At 45.9% G+C, this 25,674-nt stretch overlaps 2 protein-coding genes across 4 annotated transcripts; one reads left to right on the top strand and one right to left on the bottom strand.

The window, feature by feature from the left end:
* Positions 1-300: 300 nt before the first annotated feature.
* pdf (peptide deformylase, mitochondrial) lies at positions 301-2,066 on the top strand. 3 transcript variants are annotated; one of them, XM_056282297.1, is made up of 3 exons: positions 301-408; positions 640-1,322; positions 1,701-2,066. In XM_056282297.1, exons 2-3 carry the CDS (start codon positions 707-709, stop codon positions 1,856-1,858), a joined length of 774 nt encoding a protein of 257 aa, XP_056138272.1. In that variant the 5' UTR covers positions 301-408; positions 640-706; the 3' UTR covers positions 1,859-2,066. The 3 variants fall into 3 exon arrangements, with proteins under 3 accessions (XP_056138272.1, XP_056138275.1, XP_056138274.1); XM_056282300.1 differs by having other exon boundaries at positions 351-417; XM_056282299.1 differs by lacking the exon at positions 301-408 and having other exon boundaries at positions 440-1,322.
* Positions 2,067-2,196: 130 nt separating this feature from the next.
* On the bottom strand, positions 2,197-7,240 carry spata2l (spermatogenesis associated 2-like). The gene is made up of 4 exons (XM_056282142.1): positions 7,195-7,240; positions 5,609-5,964; positions 4,740-5,033; positions 2,197-4,342 (listed from the first exon to the last, which is right to left on the bottom strand). The coding sequence occupies exons 2-4, from the start codon at positions 5,960-5,962 to the stop codon at positions 3,314-3,316; spliced, it is 1,677 nt and encodes a 558-aa protein (XP_056138117.1). The 5' UTR covers positions 5,963-5,964; positions 7,195-7,240; the 3' UTR covers positions 2,197-3,313.
* Positions 7,241-25,674: the final 18,434 nt, after the last annotated feature.

The following is a 25,674-nucleotide window of genomic DNA, read 5'->3' as shown; positions in this document are numbered from 1 at the left end:
CAGCGCGTTTGATGCTGCTGCATTTGTCTTTGTTTTGCAGCACGTTTTTTTCATTTGCACCACGTTCCTCTTTTTGTACCTCGTTCAGACTTGTGTTTGAGTTTGTGAATTTGAATCGTTTCTGTACTTGAAGCTGTTTTCCTTAACTGAGACGCAATATGCCGTTGCAGTGCGTTTGGCCCTTGTCGGCCACCGTACCGTAGATAACAGACCTACATAGGCACGGAAGCTTTTATTGTGAAATTTAAAGACGCAGCTGTTTTGACCCGGTTTCATGATACCGGAACTGAATCGTAACAGGCTAAACGGAATAGGCTAATTTACACGTCTTTCACTTGCCACTCGATGTGCCTTGCTTAAATGACGAAAACCATTTTCTAATCAGCATGACGCTGTCTGTAGTATAAGGTAATGAAAGTGCGTACATTTTCAAAATTAGTAAAACACAGTAGTAATAACCTTTACAAATCTTGACACGCTACCGTAGTCCAGAGTTAGCTTGCATTAGTTGAGTAAATCAATGGTGTCCCGCCGGCGGAGCTTAAATTTCACTTAAGGTCATCAAAGATAATGGTGATACATCAATATCTCGTTAACACTGTGCACGTAATCTAATGTTAACTTTATATCCTCTTTTAGTTTACTGTCTACACAGTACCGTGGCTCACTTTTCCTGGAGATAGAGCACCCTAACCAGGATTTCAGCATGAATCGAGCTTTTGCAATATGTGCCCCCGTGGTGCAATTTTCCAGAGTGGCTCTCAGAGTGTGTATATCAAATACCCCTCACTACAGGACCGCAGCAACCACTGGCCCTCATCCGTACATCTCCCTTTGGCCCTCGCTCCCATCCAGATGCTCTTATTGTACAAACGTCAAAGTGCGATCATATCTTGAGTACATGAAACGTAAGATCATACCACCCCCAAAACCACCTTATAGTCATGTCTGCCAGGTAGGTGACCCTGTGCTACGTTCACAAGCTGCAACTGTTGACCCTGCAGAGATAACGGGCCCTGAGATACAATTAGTCATCAGGACAATGGTACATGTTATGCGGAAACTGGAGTGTGTGGGACTGAGTGCACCTCAAATTGGGGTGCCACTCCGCATTTTCACAATGGAGTATCCTGAGAAGATGTTGGCGGAGAGTTCACCTGCGTCCAGAGAGGCGCGTGGTATCTCTGTACAGCCCTTGAGGGTTTTTATCAACCCCCATTTAAGAGTGCTGGATGGACAGACTGTGCTTTTCCAAGAGGCCTGTGAGAGCATCTCAGAGTTTTCTGCCACGGTTCCTCGCTACATGTCTGTGGAAGTGTCAGGTTTGTTCAGTTCATAGCATAATCCGGGCACTCAATCACGCTGCAACACGAACTCCTCACCTCTGTAAAATCACATTCACTGCTTTGTTAAAAAGAAGAAAAAAAAATCTGGCCATGAATTTATATCTAAAACAAGTAAAATTGGGCATTTACTATATTACCCATTTTCAATTTTGGTTTTCAAGTGAGGAACAAATTAAATAACATTAGAGATGAGACAAATGGAACTAATATTGGAAGTGTTCATAAAAGGCATGTTTCAGGCCCTAGTAACATCTGCATTTGTGTATGTGATATGTGTTAAAATAGATGTGTAAACTACAATTGATGGTAATCATGACAGCGTTTCTGCATGTTTTTCTTCTGTTTTACTTGCAGGCCTGAATGAGAAGGGTGAATCTGTCACTTGGCAAGTGAGCGGCTGGCCAGCTCGCATAATCCAGCATGAGATGGACCACTTGGATGGGGTTCTCTACGTTGACCGCATGGACAGCAAAACCTTTATCAACATCAAATGGGAATCATACAATGAGTAGCAGAAAGACTCAAAGAAGCAGCACTGGAGAGCCTCTAGAAAGTCAAAAGATCACACAAAAAAGCTACATCCATGTTTCTTACTGTGGATTGAGACTGCGTAATGAGTAATTTGCAAACTGGGATTACTGTTCTGTAAAACCGTTTGGCGCACACAGTAATATTTGCTATTAACTGGTGATTACAAAATTAAAAATAAATAAACCTTAGGGGAGTGAATAACAGCCCATGGTCTTTTCTTCTATGCAAATTATGTACAACTCGCACAAACATTTTTTATACATGTAAAACTTGGTTTAAACTTGCCAAAGATGTCAGAAGTCTGGCAATCATTCTTTGAATGTAATTCCATTTTTATTTCTGTATTTCTCTTAAGCAAAAATGTTCTGCCTTCCATCTTGAATAGACCTTTTATATACAAATGATCAATCTGACAATGTAAACATGACTGACACCATTTCATCAGTGCTTGGGGCATACCTGCACATTAAAACGCACGACTCATAAAATAACTGGCTCTAACAGCTAAAGAGAAATGTTCTAAATCTTAGTGGCCTGCTGGGTAGGATGTTGGCAAAGTTTTTTTTTTTTATATGTGCAATATAAAAAGCAAGTCAATGGTCCAAGCATCTTAACCTAACAAAGGATTTGAATAGTAGTCAAAAAATTACAGCCATTTCGTAGGCCTACTGATGATGTGCAAAATCATTTATATTTTTCAGTTTTTGTTAACTAAAGTATTTTTAAGGCCCTGGTCTTACATTTGGTCAATCTTCAATGGCTATTTTTAAACTTGTATGTATTATGGACAAATGACCTTGCCAAAGTCTCAAGAATGAATATCCTTTATCCTTTCCCTTAACTTTTACAGTCTTTTGAGGCATTTTTCCAACTTTGCTATGACTTGTAGCCACCAAGAACCCCCAGGGCGTTTTCCAGCTATAGGGTTCAAATTAAAGTCCAACTATCACTGCAGTCACTGAGGCATCTCAGCAAGTAACGCCAAGTCCACATGCTTAACAAAAGACAAATTGTTATTTTTCCTTTTATCTTCCATTTTATTATTGTATACTCCAATTCTTAGCTTTGCTGAAACTGGAAAACATCTCATGTACTTAACATCCAGATATATTTACGACCCTCAACCTTCCAAAGCACAAACTGTAACAACCCCAAATCTGACAACTGATAAATGATAAATAAAATCATTTAAAGGATAACAATTTAAGAATACATACACAGGGTCTCAAAAAAAGGAGACCCAAGTAGAAAAATAAGAGCTCACTTAGGCAGTGTGAATGTAAGGCAACATTTTGACTTGTGATTTGCAATAATTTGCTCTAACTGAAGGAATTTAAATTCCAATCTGTGGATTTAAGGCACTTTGATTTTGCTAGAAGTGCCTCCTAAGCAGAACACTTTTCTTTCTTTTTTTAAAGTGCAGTTTTAAGTGCAATTTACACTGAGGATGACTGATCAAATGTTTGGCCACAGGCACATTCAACAGGATTCCTGTACCAACAAAGGTTGCAATACTCTTTTCCACAATATCTACACAAAACGAGAGGTTTTCTTGTACAAACTCTTCCACACTGGCAGACACCCAATGGTTGGATGCTGTGGAACTTCTGGCAGCACTTAATTTCTTTGCAGCAGCCAGAGTGGAAGACCCTGCAGGTGAGACAGGTAAACTGGGGGTCCAGATGAGCAGGGTCACAACAGACATGGTAAGGGATTGGCTCAGGAGTTTGGCTTACTGAATCCTGGCACTCTCGCAAAACAAAGGACGGTAATGCCATGTTCCCCCTCATATGGGTTGGCGAGCCACTTACATCTCCTTCATTTAGACTTGGCCTCTGTGATGAAACCGCACCGATTTGTTTTACCTCTTCTGCAGTTTTGTTTCGGACTTCCCCACAACGGCTCATCTTTTGGCAATCTTGGTGTGAGTAACAAGTGTCACAATTACCACATTGCTTAAGATATGGGTTGTTAGACTCGACACAGCTACAAATGTGCTTGACTTCAGATGGCTTCATCTTGCTCAATGCTTGTGCAGACAGACTGTGTAAGTCAAAGTCATCTCTGTCAAATCCTGGATTTGTTGGCTCTTCATATGGATCTCCAGCCTGATTAGAAGTGGCTGAGAAGTCTTTGATGGTAACCAATCCCAATGGGGATACCTTGGCCAGCTGGTAGTTCAGTGTAGAGACACAGACAGGATCTCTGGACGGGGAGGTGAATGAGGAGGAGCAGGATGGGACTCCATTGCTGTGTGTTACAACAGCAGGTAATAAGTTGCTGCTGTTAGTGACCCAGGACAAAGACTGGGGACTTTCCCCATCGTCACCACCCATCTCCTTCTGCCTGCTGTTCCCTTCCTCAGCTGTGTACAGATCCAGATCCCCATCAATTCCAGAGACCTCCAGGTGGTCCTTCATTGGCTGGTTGACCGCTAGCATCTTCTTCGTGTTGCCGAGCGCCTCCTATAGAGATGATGGAACATTGTTTTTTTCCAACTATTATCACAAATCAATTATCTTAACTGTTAATTATGAAAATTATTTTTGGTGTTATGTTTGATTCTTACGATTACTTTTTTTTTTACATATAGAATCTGCAATAGGGTCAAATGGCAGCCTTCAGTCAAATAAGCCGCATTTGGTTACTGCACTTTGCTTAAATTTTTTGTTTTGATCTGAGCATGTGTGTGCTTGAGTTGAGAGGGAAGAGGATGCAAGAGTGAGGGAGGGTCATCAACTGAAACAATTACAGATTTTACCTTTAATGTTTTAATGTTATGTTAACTCTTTGCTTTTAGCTGTACAATATATGCATGGGTAAGTTATAAATATATATTTGTGAACTGATATATACACTTACCTGTATGCTGTGTCCTCTCAGCCTCTCCCTCACTATACTCAATTCCCACTCTGTATCACCGGCATGCTTCCCCAGGGCTGACAGCAGGACCAAGCACTCACAGCGTGCAAGAAAGAAAGCACAAGAAAGGTGGAGAAGATTGCCCAGGGAGCTTGAACTGACACTAGATGACTGGCGCTGAAGCTGGTCATGGCAGGAAGAACATGACTGGTATCCTAGTAGTCCAAACAATTTCAGAATCTGTGGCATGGACAGCACTGGTTTTATATAGTGGGTGAATATACCAGAGTACATCTGGAAAAAAAAAGAAAAAAAAAGAATAGCTGTGATAGATTGAAATGAGGTGAAATGAGAAATAGCCAAGAACATATAGGAAAGGGCATTCAGCCTTATGCATATTGTGGCAAAATAATTCAACAAGATTTCCGAATTAACTCTGAGACGTTTTTGAATTAGCCTTGAAATAATTAGCTTTAAAATGAACTTTTAGCCATCCATCATCCACGATTCATTATCTATACATGCTTAATCCAGTTCAGTATGGAAGGAGGCTTAAGTCCATCCCAGCAGGCACTGGGCATAAAGCAGGGAAGGAGACACCCTGGACAGGTGACCAGCCCACTGCAGGACCCACACACATAATCACTCATACACCATTCACACATATGGGTAATTTAGAGAATCCAATTTAACTAACATGCATGTCTTTGGACTGTGAGAGAAAACTGGAGTATGTGGAGTAAACTCACACATACAGGGTCAGAACATGCAAACTCCACACTGATGGACTGACTGCAACAGTGCTTACTAAGCCACTGTTCCACCCTTAAATTGTCATGTTAAAATCTACACCGTTCATCTAAACCAACCTTCACAACTTTGTACTCCTCCCTCCAGGGACCAAGGTAAAGATTCACAGCTGCTTGTTCCAGGACCTCAAAGGCTTTTGCCAGCCCCTTGAGTCCACCACTGTATCTTACTTGTCCACCACTGACTGCTCTAGATGCTGCAGCTGCCTTGAGTGACTCCTCCATCACCTTCAGTGGATCCAAGCCCAGTGCGTGCATATTCTGGGCAGCTCCTTCTCTCAGCAGTTCCTCCACATGCTTCCACAGCTCCTCGTCTTTACATGCCAGACTGGAGCCTCCATCCACAAGTCGCTGCTCCAAACTGCTATCATAACTGTTAACAAGTTCTTTGGTTTTCTGCCCGAGCAGGCTCATCTCTACCATTCAGCCGAGAGGGTGACAAAAAAAGCAAGTTAAATGCTAGGATGTACAGACAGCACACGTACTCCGTTAATCCAAACTTTCATTGCCTACAGTTAAAGAACTGGCCATCACTGTAACTATTTGGAAGAAAATTGCTCTGGCATTTTGTTGGATAGCTCTTTCAGTGTTGTATGGAGACAAAAGTAATCCGGGTTTCTAATGACATGAAGGTGAGTAGATAATGACAGAATTTTCATTTGGGGATGAACTATCCCTTCAAATGGTCACTAGTAATCTGTCTACCAGCATTTGCCAGCTAATATGAATTACCCAATACTACAATTGGTGTCTGTTACTATTATTGTGTCCAAACACCATTATTATCAACATCTATAATTGTGGCCTTCTTCTATCTGAAAACATTTAATGTAAATACGGTGATGATAGGCCTGCTATACTGACATGTGGCAATGTTAATCTGCTTTGTGTTTTCATTGTCCTATGCACTGCCTATTGACGATTTAAATTGCACTTGTACTAAATGCACCTGACATGACATGCACTCTTGTGTATAATAACTACAATTTAATCCTCTACGATGCCAATTGGTGACACTGGAATTTATCGACTAGTTGCTGACTCTTTCTTAAGTGGTTTTGGATAAAAGCGTCTGCCGAATGAGTAAATCAAACGTAAAAGTCAAGTGTTGGTAATTTAAGTATTTTAAAATTAACAGAAATTGGACTTTAGCTAGCTCGCAAAAGTGCCAACGTGACACGTTGCCCTTATATACAACAATGAAACAATAGATAAGCTGGTAAAATTTAACAAAATAACGCTAAAAAATTTTAAAAAATCAAGCGAGCAAAAGGCTATCTTACACGGTTAGCCGGCGAGCTAACCTCTCAGCTCACCTTCACCAATACTGATATAAGATTCTAACATCAACAAAATGTAGAAGGATGTTAAAGTTTGCAACATATTAGGGCTAATACTGACAACGATAAGCAGGTCATGTTCGTTTTAACCGTTGTATACTGAGAGAGATAACTTTTAAAGTTAGCCTACAGTAACCGCAACTCGACCGATAACTAGCTAGCGGCCATCGCTAAGGCGACCTCTCCATTTCACCAAAAGTAAAGCCTCGGATGACACGCAAGAAACACTGAAATTTCACCTGACACTTATTCAAACAACTGACAAAGAATATTTAACTATGCAGTTACTAACGACACAATATTTACCGATTATTTGGGCTGCGGCGCTGTCTAAAACCCTGGCGAGGCTCAGGAAAAGAGTGAAGCCAAGATCGAAGTAAACATGGTCACATGTGGTAAATTTCCCCCTCTGTAAAAATTGGTGCGCTTGTTTTTAATCACCAGAAGTGCCGCGGAGGGAAGGGTCGGGCGGTGATTTTGAGACCACGGCCGAAAAGAGTCAATGTGAAATAATTTGTGAATCACTGCAGTTAACAATGTGTATTCACTGTGAATGCTTCCGCGTAGATGAGATGCCGCACCGCGGCAGCCCTGGACTTCGGGTGCGTATGAATCGTCATGGAAAGAAAAAAAAAGCTATCACAAAATCTATAACGATGACGAAAGATTGAGTTGCCAGCGTGTGAATCCAAAGCAGAATACAATGCTGATATTCTAATCCACTCCAATGTGAAGCAGTAATCACTTAAACTTCATTTATATAACGTATTATATGGGCAATGCAATGGGCTTTATATTCAGTGAAAGTGCACAGATAAAACACAGTGATTAAAGAAGGAAACAGACACAACCACCCAACAAGCCATATCGATATCTCAAAGAAGGTTGAACCACTTCATCTGGATACATTTGTTGACAGATACGTTTCATCACTCAACTAAGTGACATATTCAGCCTAAATTGACTGCAGGTATCCCCACCCCTTATAGACGTCCATCCATCCATTACCCAAACCGGGTCTATACAGAGCCTTAAGTCACCATTCTTTTTCTCAACTATTACCAGAGAACTGACCCTCTCAGTCGGTTCCTCTATTTTCCTCACTATGCCCTTCTCTATAAGGGATTGCAGTTGTGCTTTCAGCCTAGCTTTAAGGGTCACCGGCACCTTCCTTGCCGCGTGGACGACCGGTTCTGCATTTGCTTTTAACTGGATTCTGTACTGCCCAGGTAGGCATCCTATACCACTGAATACGTCCCTGTATTGCTCTCTTATCTCCTCTGTGTCAGCTACAGGCTCATGCTGTTTGTCAGCTGCACCACTAGATGTCACTACAGACCTGTCAATTACATGCACTCTTTTGATAAGACCCAATCTCTCACAGGATTTCAGACCTAGTATGGGCTGTCTATCGCCCTCAACCAACACAAACATAGCATTAACGGAGCGCCCATCCTTTGACAGTGTGACTCTACATACCCCTTTTGTAGGAATCGGTTCATCATTGTACGTTCTCAGATTTACCTTTTTCACATGCACTTTTGGCTTCTTGTACAGTTTATTAAAGTCTTTCATCGTCAGTATGTTCACCTGAGCCCCTGTGTCCAATTTCTGAGGAATTGTCGTTCCGTTGATTTCCAGATTGTCCTCCTCGCTCTCCACAGTTCCCACAAACAACTTTTCGTCGTCCTCTTCTGTGTCGGTCGTGTCGGTGTCGCTGCCTTGCACCACCTGTACCGTCTTCTTTGACAGGCAGCACCGGGCGTAGTGATTCTTCTTTCCGCATTTGCGACAGTCCACACCTTAAGCGGGGCAGTTATTCGGAGCGTGTTTGCCCCCGCATCTGTCACAGTCCGTGTCCTTTGTGGACTTGGGCGCGCGGGACTTTCCTTTGCTGTTCCTCTTGCTAGCGGCCCTCTCATGTACCGCATCCACCGCCGCTGCTGCTGCAGCTTCGGGCTCGAATGATTTGAGCTGCATCTTGGTGCTCTCTGACGCCTGGCAGATCTGTACTGCCTTCTCCAGGCTGAGATCGGACTCTGAGTAGTTGCGTTCTCACTTTCTTGTCGAAAACGCCGATAACTATCTGATCCCTTATTAGCGAGTCACACAATGTGCCAAAGTTGCACGACTGGATTTTCAAACGCAAGTCCGTGACAAACTGTTCAATGGGTTCTGACTCAGCTTGTTCTCTGTTGCGAAAAACATACCGTTCATATGTCTCGTTCTTTTTTGGCGTGCAATATTCTTCAAACTTTGCTAGCACTGCATCGTACTTTTGGTCGTCGCCCTCAGGAAACTGAAACGTGTTGAAAACGTCCCTCGCGGCTCTGCCTGCCACTGTGAGAAGCAATGCTAGCTTCCGACGTTCGTGTCTCGCATCTTCCAGACCGACTGCACACACGTACAACTCAGAACTTTGCTTAAAAGCTTTCCAATTCGCGTGGACATTTCCACTTAACTTCAACTCCTCTGACGATCGAATGTTGTTCATCTTTGTAGGCTAGTTTGACCTCACTCTGGTACCATGTATCATTGAGCACGCACACACTTGGTAGCCATTTCTATAACTGAACTTTATTTGCAGGTCTCTGCACATACATACAGGCAGTAGCTGTATAGCGCTCCTACAGGCCACTATCGGTACAGGTATATCTGCTGGTGTATCCGCTAGCCATGGCATACTAACAACCCTCCGTTACTCTCCTACGTCCGGGCTTAACACTTAACTTAGAGCGCCCCCTACAGCGCCCCCTTGTGACCAGAATAAACATCAAAAACAACACCAGAAACATTACTAAACATGTTACAAAGCATGGACATTACAACCCTCCTTTCCTTACATTTTTTTTAACAATAACTATTAACCAGTCCAACTCAAACTTTCTCTTGCATTATACCTTTTAGTCAGTTCACTTTAAAGTCAGTGAGATATGACGGGGGTCTTCTGTTTATCCTGACTGGGTATCTCTGAACAGGTGACTGTGACCCAGGGGGGTTAGGGGCTAAGGGCTCTTGGATTTGTTCAGGGTGGATTTCGGTCCAGTCCATGCCTTTCAAACCACATTGCTGAGAGTAGTGATTTTCAGCCACCGGGAGGATCTTGAAGTGGGATGAGTTTCTGGTGATGACATGGTCATTGTGTTTGGCTGTCACCATGGAGCCTTTGATGGCGATGACCCTGTATGGGCAGGGACTGTAAGCAGGGCATAGCCTTCCTTCTTTTGACGACACAGGACCCTGTCGCCTACTTTCACAGCCAAAGGAGCAGCATGACGCATCCTTTCAGCATTATGTTTCATCCTGTTCTTTGCCACTACATCTGCTTGTTGTAGCTTTGCATCAGCCTGAGACTGGAAGGGAAGAGGAGATTCAGACAGATTGATTCTGAGGGGCCTACCGAACAGCACATCTGCAGGCGCCATACCAGTCGAGCAGTGAGGCGTGGCACGGTAGTTGCGGAGGAACACGTATAGAATCTGTTTCCATGGGCAACCTTCAACGTGGGCAGCACGTATGGTCTTTTCAAGGGTATGCATGAAGCGTTCAGCCTCAGCATTGGTCTGAGGCCACATCGGAGTTATCTTCCTATGCCTGAAACCCAAGTATGTAGCGAAATCTGCATATTCGATGCTTTGGAAGGGTGGGCCGTTGTCAGTTTTGACCTCCAGTGGCATTCCCAGTGTAGAGAATATTTTGTCAAGTTTAGGGACTGTGGTTCTGGCTGACGTGGACTGCAGAATCTCTACCTCTGGATACCTGGAGTATTCACTGATGACCACCAAAGGTGAATGGACCACAGAAGTCCTCACCAACTTTTTCCCATGGTGACGATGGTAGCTCAGACATGCGGAGAGGTTCTTGCGTGTGATTAGGCACAACAGCCTGACATGGGATGCAGCCAGCTATCGTGGTTTCTACTTGTCTGTCAATGCAAGGGAACCAGACTTTCTCTCTGATCAACTTCTTACGTTTTGACCACCCCCTGATGGCCTTCGTGTGCCAGTGACAAAGCCCTGATTTGTAACGAATGAGGGACAACGATCCTCGTGCCTCATAGCGTCATCCGTCACGGTCACAGTTGATTCATCTTTGATTTTCCTGAATGACATTAGAGCAGCAAAATCCACTCCGTCAGCAGCGTGTTGTTTTTTGGACAGTGACTCCCATGAGCCTTCTTTGATGAGTCGAATGACTTCGCACAGAGAGGGGTCAGTTTTGGTCGCCTCTTGAATTTCACTGTGTCATTGGCTTAGGGACAGCATTTGCTGTAACAAAGTTGACATATTCTTCCTCTTGTGTTTCATTGTCTGAAATGTCATGAGAGATATGTGATACTCGTGCAGGGTGGCGTGACATATAGTCTGCTTGTATAGACTACAGTGTTCTATACGAGCAGGTGGCTTGGATTTGGGGTTGTTGAAAATCAATTCCAACGGTTTGTGATCACTGATAAGTGTAAAGGGTGCTCCGTCAAGGTATATGTGAAAATGTTCACAGCCCCACACAATCACAAGGTCTTTCCCGTTCTGTTTGTGAGTATTTTTGTTCAATGGGGGACAGCGCTCTACTTGCATAGCTTATCACTCTAGCTGGTTCATTTGGACCATTCCTTTGTGCCAACATAGTCCCAAGACCTACTGGACTTGTGTCAACTACCAGTTCAGTTAGTCTGAGTGGGTTTAAGTAAGTCATCACCGCATCACTTGTTAGACTTCGTTTCATCTCATCAAGAGACCTCTGGTGCTTTTCTGCCCAGGTCCAACGAACAGTCTTTTTTGTAAATTCTCTCAGAGGTTGGGTTATTGTGGCGAAATCCTTGATGAAACGGGCACTGTAATTTGCCATGCCCAGAAGACTGCGGACCTCACTGGCATTAGTCGGAGCAGCAGCGTCGTGAAACACCTGAACCTTCTTGAGATCCGGAGAGAATCCTCCATCTGAGAATGTGTATCCAAAGAAGTCCAGAGTGGTTTGTGTGTATGAGCACTTGGCCTTGTTGAGAGTTAGGTTCTTCTCCCTCAGTCTCTGAAACGTTTTTCCAAGAGCTTGGTCATGGTCAGCTCTTGTTTTCCCAAACACTAATATGTCATCACTTAGGTTGATTACTCCTGGGATGCCATCCAGGGCTTGTTGAATGGCATTTTGGAAAACCTCTGCAGCGATGAAACTCCAAAGCTCAGTCTTTTGTAACGTCGCAGCCCTACATGGGTGGAAAATGTTGTGACATATCGAGAGGATGGCTCTAGTTCTAGCTGATGATATCCACTGTTCAAATCTAGCTTTGAGAAGAACCTGGCTCCACTGAGTGGTCATCTACTGTAGGTGTGAGATGTCATTCCCGTTCGATGGCCTGATTTGGTATCCTCATGTCCACACAAATGCGCACTGCTTCCGGGTCTTTTGGTTTTGGAACAGAAACAATTGGAGAGACCCAGGGAGTGGGACCATCCACTTTCTCGATGATGTCAAGGTAGATGTTGCAGTTCAGCCTCAATTCGTTTCCATACATGAAAAGGTACTCTTCTGTGAGGTTGTGTGACAGCAGGGACATCTCTCTTTATGTGCAACTTGACTTGAAAGTCATTCAGTGTTCCTATCCCCTGAAAGAGGTCAGCATACTCAGTGAGGAGATCATCCACTGCCCTCACTTTTGTCTGGGTTGAAGTTCTTGTGGGCTGCTCTGGCTGTTGTGGAGATGTGTGAAGAACATTGGTGATTTTGATTAGTCCCAGTTGACTGGCAGTGTCATAGCCCAGTAGATTGCCATTACTTCCGTGTAGTACATGGAATGTTGCATTTGTGAAGCGTAATTTGGATTCGACCAGTGAGGTGAATTTTCCTAGGGCAGGCAGTGGTGTGCGTGAACCATAAGGAAATATGGAAACCATGCATTTGGTCAGTGAGGGCTTCTGTCTCAGTCTCTGGTAAGTTGTTTCATCGATAATATTCACAGTTGCCCCTGTATCAAGCGTCACTTTTATATTGCAGTTACTAACCTTTATCGTTGCATGTGGGAGATTTGCTTTTGATTGGAATATTGTGTACAGATACTCCTCAGAAGATTCTGTGCCTGCATTGCTTATTTCTTGAGATGTGATGCCACTGTTTCCACTGGTGTGTACATAATGCACTTCATGTCGACCTGTGATGCCCCCTTGTGGCCGCTTAGAGCCACAGCATTTTGCGAAATGTCCTTGTTTTCCACACGCGCTGCATGTTTTCCCCCGTGCCGGGCACGGCATTTCGTCACGGGGGGGAAAGATACCAGAGCAGTTGTAGCGTCTTTTTTTTACAGCTCCCCTCCTCACATCTACTGCCAGAACATCTTCCCTTACATTACTTTGAGCTGCACATTGTTGTGTTTGTTCCATTCCCGATACTTAAATCTCTGCAAGTGTCATTCACTCTACCGAGTGAGAGGAGTTCGGTCAACGTCATCTATGATTTTTGTAGCGCGTGAGGCCGCAGTTTATTACTTGTGCACATTTGAATGATCATAGTGTTATGTCTGCACACATCGACAGTGCTGCATTTGATTCGGTGCTGTTCTATTGTGCTGGGATCGATTGGTGATGCCTGCGGGCTCTGGGTTGTTTGATCGGGTCTGCCTTTGATGCTGTGTCAGTCTAAATAAAGAATGCCACGGAGAGGTTGTGTCGAGCGACAGCGCTGTGTCCTGAAGTGATTTAAAAATACAATATTGGCGACGAGGATGGCTGATATCTCTCTCCCACCACCTGCCCCCTTACTGGCATTACCTGGCGAGCCTCCGGTACCATGGACTCGCTGGCTACATAGTTTTGAAAATTACATCATCGCCTCAGGGCTCGACGACGTGAGCCAGGCTAGGAAGACGGCTTTGTTGCTACACTGCTTGGGAGCAGAGGGTCATCGTGTGCTCGGGACTCTGGGGAACGTCACAAGCTTTGACGAAGCTGTGGGACTTATGAGCACCCATTTCGCTGCTCCACAGAGTGCCCTCCTCCGGCGATTTATATTCCGTCAGCGACACCAACTGCCTGGTGAGTCTGTGCGGCAGTACGTAGCTAATTTGCGAGGGCTAGCTAGCTCATGCAAGTTTGGCGCGCTTCAGGACGAGATGGTTCGCGACCAGCTAATCGAACACACCAACAACGCAAAGGTGCGTGAGACTCTCCTGCTGGAAAAAGACGATCTGCTGCTGTCTAGAGCAATTACCATCGCACTACAGGTTGAGGGAGCAGCTGAGTGTGCTGCTATGCTAAATACACAGCAAGTGGCCACCTCCAGTCAAGCTGCCAACGACTCCTCCCTCTACTCACGGCTGCCCCTCGGGACGCAACCCAGCCAGAGCGAGGCGGGCGCGGACTCCACTGGGGACGTCTTGCAACTGCAACGACGGCGTTCTCGGCCCCGCCCTCAACAGTCCTGTGGTAACTGTGGGTCTCGGTCTCATGTTTCAAGGGCTCAGAACTGCCCTGCCCGTGGCCAGACATGCCGTAGCTGCGGTAAGCACAATCACTTTGCCAACGTCTGTCGATCTTCCCCGGCTGGGTCAGAGGGCCACACCCCCCAGTCTTCAACCGCCGTCATTCACAAGGTGAGCTCTGGGCCAGTGTCATTCAAATCATGCACAGTCAACATTAATGATGTGTGCATCCCCCTGCTGTTGGACACCGGTGCAGGTGTGTCTCTCCTGAATGTTGATACCTACAGTCAATTTTTCGGTTCACTGCCACTGTCCGCACCCTCAGCTGTCCTCTGTAGGTATGGTGACTCCAAAATCGATCTGGTTGGCTCTCTCCAAGTGACTGTCCGCTATGGAACCAAGCTGGTGCCCAATGCAGTTTTTCATGTGGCACGCCGTGGGGCCAACCTGATGGGCCTGGACCTGTTCTCCGCTCTGGGGTTCTCCCTCTTAGACACAAGGGGGGCAGCAATCCTGACTGTCGCCACACCTTGGCAGCAGAAGTGGCCATCGCTGTTTATGGGGCTGGGCTGCCTCTCCGCCTTCACCCATCAACCTCTCCTCAACCCTGCTGTGAAATCTGTCATCCAACTACTGCGCCGCATCCCGTTGGCTCTCCGTGATGAGGTCTCCGCCGAGCTGCAACAACTGCTGGAAGCTGGCATCATTGAACCGGTGGACGCGTCACCTTGGGTCTCAAACCTCGTGGTGGCTAAGAAGAAGTCGGGGGGCCTGCGTGTCTGCGTCGATCTACGTGCAGTAAATAAGGCAGTGGTCCCTGATAAGTATCCACTGCCCACATCAGAAGAACTCACTGCTCAGTTCTATGGCTCTGAGGTGTTCTCCAAGCTCGACCTCAGACAGGGGTACTTACAGATGCCCCTCCACCCCAGCAGCCGAAACCTCACAGCCTTTGTGACACATGCAGGAGTGTTTCGCTACACCAGGATGCCTTTCGGTCTCAGCTCCGCCCCTAGCTGCTTCCAGAAAATCATGGTCTCCGTGCTGGCTGGCATACTGGGCGTGGCCATTTATCTGGACGATATAGTGGTACACGGGCCCACCAGTGAAATCCACGACAAGCGCCTCAACATGGTCTTCGCAGCCCTGTCCAAGCACAAGCTAACTCTCAATGCTGAGAAATGTGTCCTCTCTGTGCCAGCCATCGACTTCGTGGGGTTCCGGGTGTCAGCGAGCGGTGTAATTCCACTACAATCCAACGTGGACGCCATTCAGGCCATCCCTGAGCCCAGCTCGGCCGCCCAGGTCGCCTCCTTCCTGGGTATGACAAGTTACTACCTGAGGTTTCTTCCCCAGTACTCTGCGACCACAGCCCCCCTGCGCCAGCTGCTGCGTAAGGACGAGCCATGGGTGTGGTCAAAGGCATGCAGTGACGCTGTGCGTGATCTCAAGACTCAACTGACTTCACCACCAGTGTTGGCTCACTTCGACATCTCCAGCTCCACCTTTGTGACCTGTGACGCATCAGCCACAGCGATAGGGGCTGTGCTGTCTCAAACCCAGAACGGTGTGGAGAAGCCCATTGCCTTCGCCTCCCGTGCCCTCAACCTGACCGAGCAGCGGTACTCCGTGGGTGAGCGTGAGGCGTTAGCCTGTATCTGGGCTTGTGAAAGGTGGCACCTCTACCTCTATGGCCGCTCCTTCACCCTCAGGACAGATCACCAGGCCCTGACAGCGCTGCTGTCCACATCTGGGACAGGCCACAAACCCCTGAGGCTGCACCGCTGGTCTGACCGCCTCCGCCAGTACAACTTCAGCCGGCAGTTCACCCCAGGCAGAGACAATGTTGTCGCCGACCTGCTCTCTCGCTCTGTCTCCACCCCAGCTCCACAGATGGACACTGACTGTGTGGAAAAGGACATTGTCCAAATGCTACACACACCCCTCCAGGCCACTGTCTCTCTGCAGGAGCTGAGGGCAGCCTCCGAACAGGACCCTGTCCTCTCCCAGCTCCGCACCTACATCCAGAACGGCTGGCCTCACAAGGTCCCAGAGGAGCTGGCTGCGTTCGCCCAAGTCAGACAGGAGCTCTCCTGCTGGAACGACACCTGCGTGGCACGTGGGTTTTGCACAGTGGTCCCACGGCGCATGAAGGCCACCTGGGCATTGTGAAACTGAAACAGCGCTGCCGAGACCTGGTGTGGTGGCCGGGGATAGACAGAGATATTGAGGCTCTGGTGAAGGACTGTTCTGCCTGCCTTGTGAGTGGCAAGACTGGCCACCAGGCTCCCCCACCCCTGCAACCTCTCGCCTGGCCCTCTCAGCCCTGGGAACACCTGCAGTTGGACATTTGTGGTGACATCCATGGAGTTCCCCACCACCAACGCTTCATGGTGGTCGCCTACGATCTACACTCAAAATGGCCTGAACTCACCACTTCCGGCACTGTGACCTCACAGATCATCATCGACTTCCTGGACTCTCTTTTCTCTCGCTGGGGCCTCCCAAAGACCATCACCACTGACAACGGCCCTCAGCTGGTCTCTGCTGAGTTCACTGCTTATCTCGAAAGCAAGGGCATCCGTCATATACGCACTGCGTACTACCACCCCCAGGCCAATGGCGGCGTTGAACGTTTTCACCAGTCACTGAAGAACGGCCTCAGAGCACACATGGCCAAAGGGTGCTCTTTCACGCAGGCCATCCGTCACACTCTGCTGCACTATCGGGCCACACAGCACTCGACCACAGGCGTCTCCCCAGCCTCTCTCATGCTAGGCCGGGAACTGTGCATGCCCCTTGACAGGCTCCGCCCCCTCCACACCTCAGGCACCTCCCTCTGGGGTCAGAGCCTCAGTCACTCGTCAGCAGACGCGGATGAAGCAACGGTTTGACCAGTCAAAACGAACCAGGGTGCCAGACATCAATGTGTCAGACTGGGTCAGGGTCCGCAGGCCCCACAGGGACAATAAAATGGCTTCATACTGGTCCTCTCCTCTCCAAGTCACCCGTCAGCTGGGCCCAGCCACTTACCTCCTCAGCGATGGCACTCGGTGGCACTCCAGTCGTCTACGGAAGGTGTCAGCTCCGCCACACACAGCTGGTGACACAACCATAGCCATTCCCTCAGCATGGCGAGATGCCCCGGGGCTTCATACAGCTCCTACACGGGCCCCAGACATTCCTGGGCCTCAGCTTCCCCTGCCTTCTCCCTCCCAACCTCGGCCTGCCCAGCCTCAGGCCGCCCCGCAACCTGTTCGCACACGTTTACGCCCTGGCCACCTAGAGGACTTTGTGTCAACCTTTCATGTTTGAAATCCTGCCGGGGGGAGGGAATGTTATGTCTGCACACATCGACAGTGCTGCATTTGATTTGGTGCTGTTCTATTCCCATCGATTGGTGATGCCTGCGGGCTCTGGGTTGTTTGATCGGGTCTGCCTTTGATGCTGTGTCAGTCTAAATAAAGAATGCCACGGAGAGGTTGTGTCGAGCGACAGCGCTGTGTCCTGAAGTGATTTAAAAATACAATACATAGTTTTGATCTCTCTTTCAACATCAGGAAAGTCGCAAGTTGCTGCTAATTGCCGAAGCCTGGTGTGATAGGAGTCGAGTGTTTCCCCTGCTAACTGATTGGCTTGTCTGAATTTGTAGGTCTTGTAGACTATGTTGATTTCAGGGGAGAAGTACTCACTCAGGTTGTCTTTTGCTCGTTTATAGTCCTTTGCTTCCCCGGTGTCAGTGAGTATATCAAAGATGTCCTGTACGCCTTCCCCTTTATAATGTAGAAGCATCGCACGCTTTCTTGTGTCATCCTTTACATCCAGAGCAACTACGAAGTTTTCAAAGCGTTGTAGCCACTTCTTCCAACGGACAGCTGAGTTCTGTTCGTCACTTATATCGAAGGCAGGGAACGACGGCAATGCAGCAGCCATGTTGGTGGAAAAAAACTGAATCCTCGTCGCCAGTGTAAAGTTTTGAAATAATAACTCAGATACCATGAAGCTGCGTTTTGAAATCTTTAGTGAAACGTGTATAACGACAACGGTATATATGCTGGTGTATCCGCTAGCCACGGCATACTAACGCCCCTCCCTTACTCTCCTACTTCCGGGCTTAACACTGAACTTAGAGCGCCCCCGTAGAGCGCCCCGTATTGACCAGAATAAACATCAAAACCAACGCCAGAAACTACTAAACATGTTACAAAGCATGGACATTACAGTAGTTATGCAGCGGCAATTCTAGAAAAGTGCTATATACATTTTATTATTATTAGTAGTAGTAGTAGTAGTATTGTAACGTGCACGGATAAATAGACTCGGTAGCCCTGTCTATTTATCCGTGCACGTTACATTATTATTATTTCTTTCATGTTTCCTGATGATCTTATACATTGTTTGTAGGCAGGTGATGGGTCTGTAATTATTTGGGTTCTGTGTCTCCTCTGTCTTCGGGAGCAGGTACGTGGTTCCCCATGTGAGCCATTTCTTTGGATTCTTGATGATATCATTGTAGGCCCATGCGAGGTCTTCGTGGATGCTGGGCAGGTTCTTGATCCAGAAGTTGGCAATTCTGTCTATCTCTGGCGCATTCCAGTTGTTGGTCTTGTTGATGGCAGCAGTGGTCTCAGTGGTGTCGATGTCTGACCATTCTTGGTTCTGTATGTGTTTGTATTGATCCTGTTGTTGCTGGACCCATGTAGCTCCCTCATTGTGTCAGAATCCTTTATTTATCCCTGAGGGGAAATTGCGTTCTATTACAGACTCTCGTGCTCTAATAACTAAAACCTAACAAGATACAAGATAAGAAAATAGAAACAGAAACAAATAGAAATAAAAGATGAATAGAAATAAGAACAAAATATATCAACATATATTGATATATGTGTATTTTATTGTTCTCCCAGATCTTACTCCAGAACTCCTCGACTTCTTCGACTGTAGGTGGTTTGTTGACATCTATCTACTTCTTGCCCAGCTCACGATATAATTTTTTGGCATCTCCTTTGAAGATCTTGTTTGCCAAAAGAACTTGCTCCTCTTGTTGAATCTCCTGGGTCTCTGTGCTTTTGCTTGAATCTGTTGTTTCAGCATCTCTTTGACTATTGGTATATCATTCTTCTGTTTGATGTTGAGCTTTCGTTCCAGTTGTTTCCTTTTTCTCTGTTTGATGTTGGAGTTTTTCTCGACTTCACTCAAGAGTGATAGTTGTCTCCGCAGTTTCCTAATCTCCTTCTCAATTTTATTCTTCCAAATTGGTTGTTTGGAAGGAGAAAAAAGAGGAAAATTATTAGTATTATTATTGTTATTATTATTATTGTTCTGTGGAAGGTCAGTAATGACATGAAAATGTGATTTTATTGTGATATTTTTACAAATAAATTTACTGAACCGAAAATTGTACGGTACTTCAATTAATTCACTGCTTAATATGATTTTGTTGTAGTTGCTGTTGTTGTTGTGGCACACAACCTCAAATCTCACAACTACATACATTTAGTCAAGTACTGTGCTTGGGTACAATTTTGAGGTACATATACGTTACATATATGTTACTTATATGTTAAAATTTTCAGGTCACCTACCTGTCTCCATGGCAGACAGGTTTTTCTTATACTAATAATATCTTTAAAATCAATGCTTAAGTTAAGAATAGTCAGGGATAGTCAGATTCTGAAAACTGAAAAAACGTGGTGTAAACAAAGCTAGCAACCTCAACGACATCACATTGAAGGGGACCTATTAGGCTATTTTCAACAATTTAATATAAGTCTTTGGGGTCCCCAAAACTGAGTGTTTGCTGAAAATACCACTCAAATTAAGCATTCTATATAGCATGCTTCTATACCCCTCCGTTGACCTCCTGTTCCGATTACACGGATTGAGCATATGCTAATTTGATGCAAATGAGCTGCTGCACCCCACGCCCCACTCCGTGATGTCATTCCCAGGTGAGAACGAGATGTAAACAGAACCTCTTCAATCCACTCCACCGAGTTGACTGATATTTGAGGATCTTCTTTGAGTGTGAAAAATAACATATCAATGATTGTGTATATAGCCATCCGCAGTTTCACTGTACGGGCCGTGAGTACTTAGACTTGCATGGCTTAATCTTTCAGACAAGCATATGCTACTGTCAGGATCAACCAGGTAGCCTCATGTTGCCGAGCCCTGCTGAACTTACTGGGCTGGGCGGACCCGAAAACCGCAACCCCGTTGGTGATTTGTCCTCTGTATCCTCAGTTTTGATACATTTTCCACATTTTCATCAACAACATTTTCTTCACTGTCATTGACCCTGGGATGTACATTCCTACTACCGACTCTTACAACACACACTGTCGCACACTGAGAACGTGGCGACGTCACATCTGAATGTACCGTAATACAATGAGTAAGGGCGTCATCAAATAACAACAATTGACAGGTTAGGCCTAGGCCTAAGTGTGTGTCACTGTTATGCTAAATCATTTCAATGTCGAAATGAATATGAAATGTTGTTGAAAAGATACGAGAGCCAAATAATATGAAACAATATTATGAAAATATGGGAGTTGTTTAACAATTAACCAGCGACGCCCTGAAAAGATGTGTTACAGCTGACAGTGGTCATTATAACGGTTTTATTTTGAAATGGGAAAAAAGGCCGTGTGTGTATTTAATTTCGCAAATAACTACGGTGTTAAGACAGGTCTTTAGAACCACATGGATACTTAAATGTTACGACAGCGCCTGCCAGACTTTCAACCAGTGCGGTGTGTTTTGTGAAGTCCACATGGGGGCGCACTTTCGTTGTTTTGCCGTGAGCGTTTGATTGCCTCACACCGGCCCTGTTAATGTGCCCCTGCCTGTTGAGACGACGAGCGTCTGATGGGGGTGATTTCGGTCTATTGTAACGCTACTACACAGTCAGTGACCGGCAATCGGAATAAAATATGTAGCTATACATATACTCAAATCAATACATAGAAAATAAGCTGAATTTCACTGGAAACTTACCTCACAGGTGATCCGACTCGAAGTCTGTCTTCAAAAAAGCTCTACTGTCTATGTGCTGGCTGCTTTCTCCAACAAGCTTCGCTGTCACTGAGCTCACGTGCCGCTGTCACTCTGAGCTCACTCTTCGCAATCGCGGGAAATCTCCGACATGACACGAAATGGACCCAGAGATATGAAGCCAAAATGTTTAAGATACTGATAACCTGTCTATTAATTCGGTTACTATTGGGGGCTGAATGGGCTGAACTTGAAACAAGCTATTAAACACTTTCGGAGAGGATCTGAATTGCTATTTTTAGTCACAATTCTTATCGTTTTGGCGCTGGTGATTTTCGTTGGCGCTGACTAAAACCTCTTTGGGGGGCGCCAAAAATTCCTCTATGCAGGAAAAACCTTGACACAGTGATTAGCGGGATTCTGTACAAAACCATTTTCACTCAAACATGTATGTAACATATAGCATTCCAGTTTCTGTCTAACTGCTTTAGACCATAGAGAGACTTGTGCAATTTCAATACTAGCTTTTCACACGTTTCTGGCTTTCTCATAACCTTCTGGTTGCTCTATATAGATTTCAAAGTCAATTGGTGCATGCAAATAGGCTGTCTTAACGTCCATCTGGTGTAAGTCTAGGTTCTCCTGCACTGCCTTCTGCATGACCACTCTTACATTTGTCATATCAGCTGTTGGTGAGAATGCTTCCTCGTAGTCAGTTACTGGTTTCTGACTGTAGCCTTTTGCTACAAATCTCACCTTGTATTTATCTGACCCATCAATGTCACTCTTGAGTGCGTAGACCCATCTACCACCCACTGCCTGTTTACCTGGTGGCAACTTGGTGAGGCTGAAGGTCTAGTTCTCCTCAAGTGATCGCATCTCCTCGTTCATGGCATTTTTCCACTGCCTTGATTTGGTTGACGCTATGGCGTCCTGGTAGGTTTGAGGAATGTCGCGTACTGCTCTATAACAAGAGTCCACGCATGTTTGCAGTTTGTCCTCTGTATCCTCAGTCTTGAATTCCTGTATGAGCTGGTCTCCTCTTGGCTCGCGGTGGGTTCCTTCTGATTACAGTCTCGGTTACTTTGCCCGGCTGTGTGCGTTCAGTCTGTTCAGGTAAAGTCCCAGAAACTCCTCTCTGAACTGGTACAATTTCCACATTTTCATCAAGAACATTTTCTTCGCTGTCATTGACCCTGGTATGTACATTCCTATCACCATATTCTATGTATGACTCGGGTATTTGTGTTTCCTTTTCTTTGGCTGTCTTGGTTGTTGTAATGACCTACTTTTCACTCTCACAGATGATAACACCGTTTCTGAATTAGCCGTGGAACTTCGGCATGTTTATTTCGCTCCATGCATAACGTGCACATAATCCGACTGACTCTCGTCTACCTTCCCGCTCCCGTGGCTGCTCTGTTTACCATCCCATAACTCCCTGTGCCCTTAAAGGTGTATTCCCCTAATACTGAACATCACAGTCGTGAACTTCCCCAACCTGTGCTTTTCGACCCTCTCTGTGTCTGGATAGTATATTAGATAAACTGGGCTATTTTTATCGTAGCCAGTGAAAACACCTTGCTCACACCAAGAGTCTAGCTTCCCTTTCTCTTGCTTGTAAGCAAGAGAATTGATCCAAAATTCTGCAGTTTGGATGTGTTTGGTTCCTTGCCTGTGAACAGCTCGTATAGCGTTTTCTTTGTGCGCCTGCTGTAGCACCTGTTCCTCGTGTAAGCCACTGTCTGCATAGCGTAGTTCCATAGCTTATCTGATAACTCGCTTTCTATCAGTAAGCATCTGCTCATATCATAAATAGTTCGCCAACCTCTCTCTGCTGTGCCATTTTTGTGGGGGGATTAGGGTGCAGATATCTTGTGTCTAATCCTATTCTTGGTTAACAGTACCCTGAAGTCTCGGCTTGTAAACTCAGTGCCATTATCTGAACGGATACCCTTGACTTCTCCGTAAGGTGCTATGTCTGCTAAGAACCTTTCTGTGGCTTGCACTGTATCACTCTTGGACCTTAGAAAATACACCAACACGGTACCTGAGTAGTCGTCAGTAAAAGACTGTGCATATCTGTACCCTTCTATGCTCAGTGTTGGCATGGGACTGACTAAGTCAGTGTGGACTAGTTCTAAGGGTTTCTTAGCCTTTCTGTCTGGCTTCCTATTTCTCGTCTGGCTAAATTTGCCCTGTGTACACACTTCACACAACTGACCTGGTCTGACTGCACCTCCTTTTATCTTCATGCCTTTCACCACATGCCAAGTTTGCATGTTGTGACACCCTTTACGTTGGCCAACACTCTCCTCAACAGTTGACAAGTAATACAAATTTCCACTCTCGTGGATGTCAAACCTGCTACTGTCCTTGGTAACCATGCGACTTTCCCCTTTCTTGAAAGTGATTGCCACCCCTCTGTCTGTTGCTCTTGCGACCGAACAGATGCCATGTGGGTATGAAGGCATGTACAGTGTATCCCGCAGCTGTGCTCTGTGCTGTCATCCGGCGCTGTCTAGTAGACATATCATCGCCGTTCCTCTTTATTGTGCTATTCTACTGCACTTGGTCCCATCTGCTAACTCCACTGAATGGATCTCAGGCTGTAATGAGTCGTCGAAGCTTTTAAACTTTCCGATGTCGTTCACGATGTGGGATGTTGCTCCTGCATCCACCATGATGCCTTTTGTAATGTCCGTAGACGCCTTGTCTTACTGACATAAGAATAATTCAAGAATGAGCCGACTTCGTAGGTTCTTAACTGTGTAGCTTTTACTAGCGTTCGTTCATCATACAACCTTCATAACATGAGTGTCTAACTTCCTGTATACGTCACACGCACTGCACGTACACCCGTGAGTAGGTCAAGTTAAACACGTGACAGGACCTTCAAAATAATAACATCTTTCATTCATTACATCTCCCCCTCTAAGATGATTTTCTAACCTTTATATCACCCCCCTTTTCACAAAAAAAATAAAAAATCCCCCACAGTACACAAGTCCATACGCCTCACAAATCCAGACGGATTGCTGGCTTGCTCACCCTGCCAGAGCGAGTAACATATGGTGTGGAAGTTGGCATTTCTGCTGCTCGGGACTCATCCGTGTTTCCATTCTCCCCTGGAGTGACATGGTCAGGATCCCTGCTGACAAAGGTGAGTGTTTTGGGTGTGGCCAACAGGTGGCGCCTGTTCCTTCTGTAATGTTCACCTTGAGCTGTCTCCACTATGTAGGATCTGGGAGTGGAGCTCTGACTGTGAACAACTGCTGGCATTGTCCATGTTTTCTGTCCATCAAGTGTGGTGAGTACTGCGTCACCCGAGTTCAGTGGGCGCAGTGTCTGCACGCCGTTCCTGCGGTTGTAGTAGAAAGCCTGCCTCGATTTGGCTGCGGCGTCAGCGGTTTTGATCAGGTCCTCTTTAGGCCAGGCCGGTTTCAGGTTATGCTGCAATGTGGGTAAGGTGGTTCTGATTCTCCTACCCATGAGCAATTCCGCTGGACTGACTCCAGTGGAAGAAGAGGGTGTAGCTCTGTATGTCAACAGGGCGAGGAGAGGGTCTTCCTGTCCTAATATGCTTTTGGCTATCTGAACAGCCCTCTCTGCCTGTCCATTACTCTCGGGGTAGTGTGGGCTTGAAGTCACATGGATGAAATCATAATCCTCACTGAACCTCCTCATCTCTTCTGAAACTAGCTGTGGCCCATTATAGCTAACTACAATTTCAGGGATACCAAAACGTGCAAATGTAGCCTTCAGCCTAGCTACAATCTGACTGCTAGTAGTTGTTGGTAGATTTAGGATCTCCAAAAACCTGGAACAATAGTCAGACACTATCAAGTAGTTTTGCTTTTTGTACTCACACAGGTCTATGCCAACTTTCTGCCATGGTCTGGATGGGAGCTCACTTGACATTAAAGGCTCTTTTCTCTGTGTGTTCTTGTGTTCTCTGCAGAATTGACATTGCTGTATCTTTGTTGTAATGTGCTCTGTCATTTTGGGCCACCACACTGACTGGCTAGCTCTCTCTCTGCACTTAACTATCCCCTGGTGCCCGTCGTGTATTCTCTCTAAGATCACCTCCCTCATCTCTGTGGGAATGACGATACGACTGCCTCTGATGACTAAACCATCTACCTCAGATAACTCCCCTCTCACCTGATAAAAGTCTCTGACTGTCTCCGGCACTTTATCGACATACTCAGGCCAGCCGTGTCTGATGAAGCCCAACACTGTCTGGAGCTGCAGATCCCCATCCGTGCTCTGTTTTATCTCCTGCATCCTTTGAGGTGTGGCAGGCACCTGGCACACGATGGCATCAATGTGCGCTGCAACATCATCATGAGAAGCACCATCTCCGTAGCACTGCT

The sequence above is a fragment of the Lampris incognitus genome, chromosome 6 (genome assembly GCF_029633865.1).
Source record: "Lampris incognitus isolate fLamInc1 chromosome 6, fLamInc1.hap2, whole genome shotgun sequence".
In the NCBI taxonomy this organism is placed as follows: Eukaryota; Metazoa; Chordata; class Actinopteri; order Lampriformes; family Lampridae; genus Lampris; species Lampris incognitus.
This window is presented reverse-complemented; position numbering and strand designations above follow the sequence as displayed.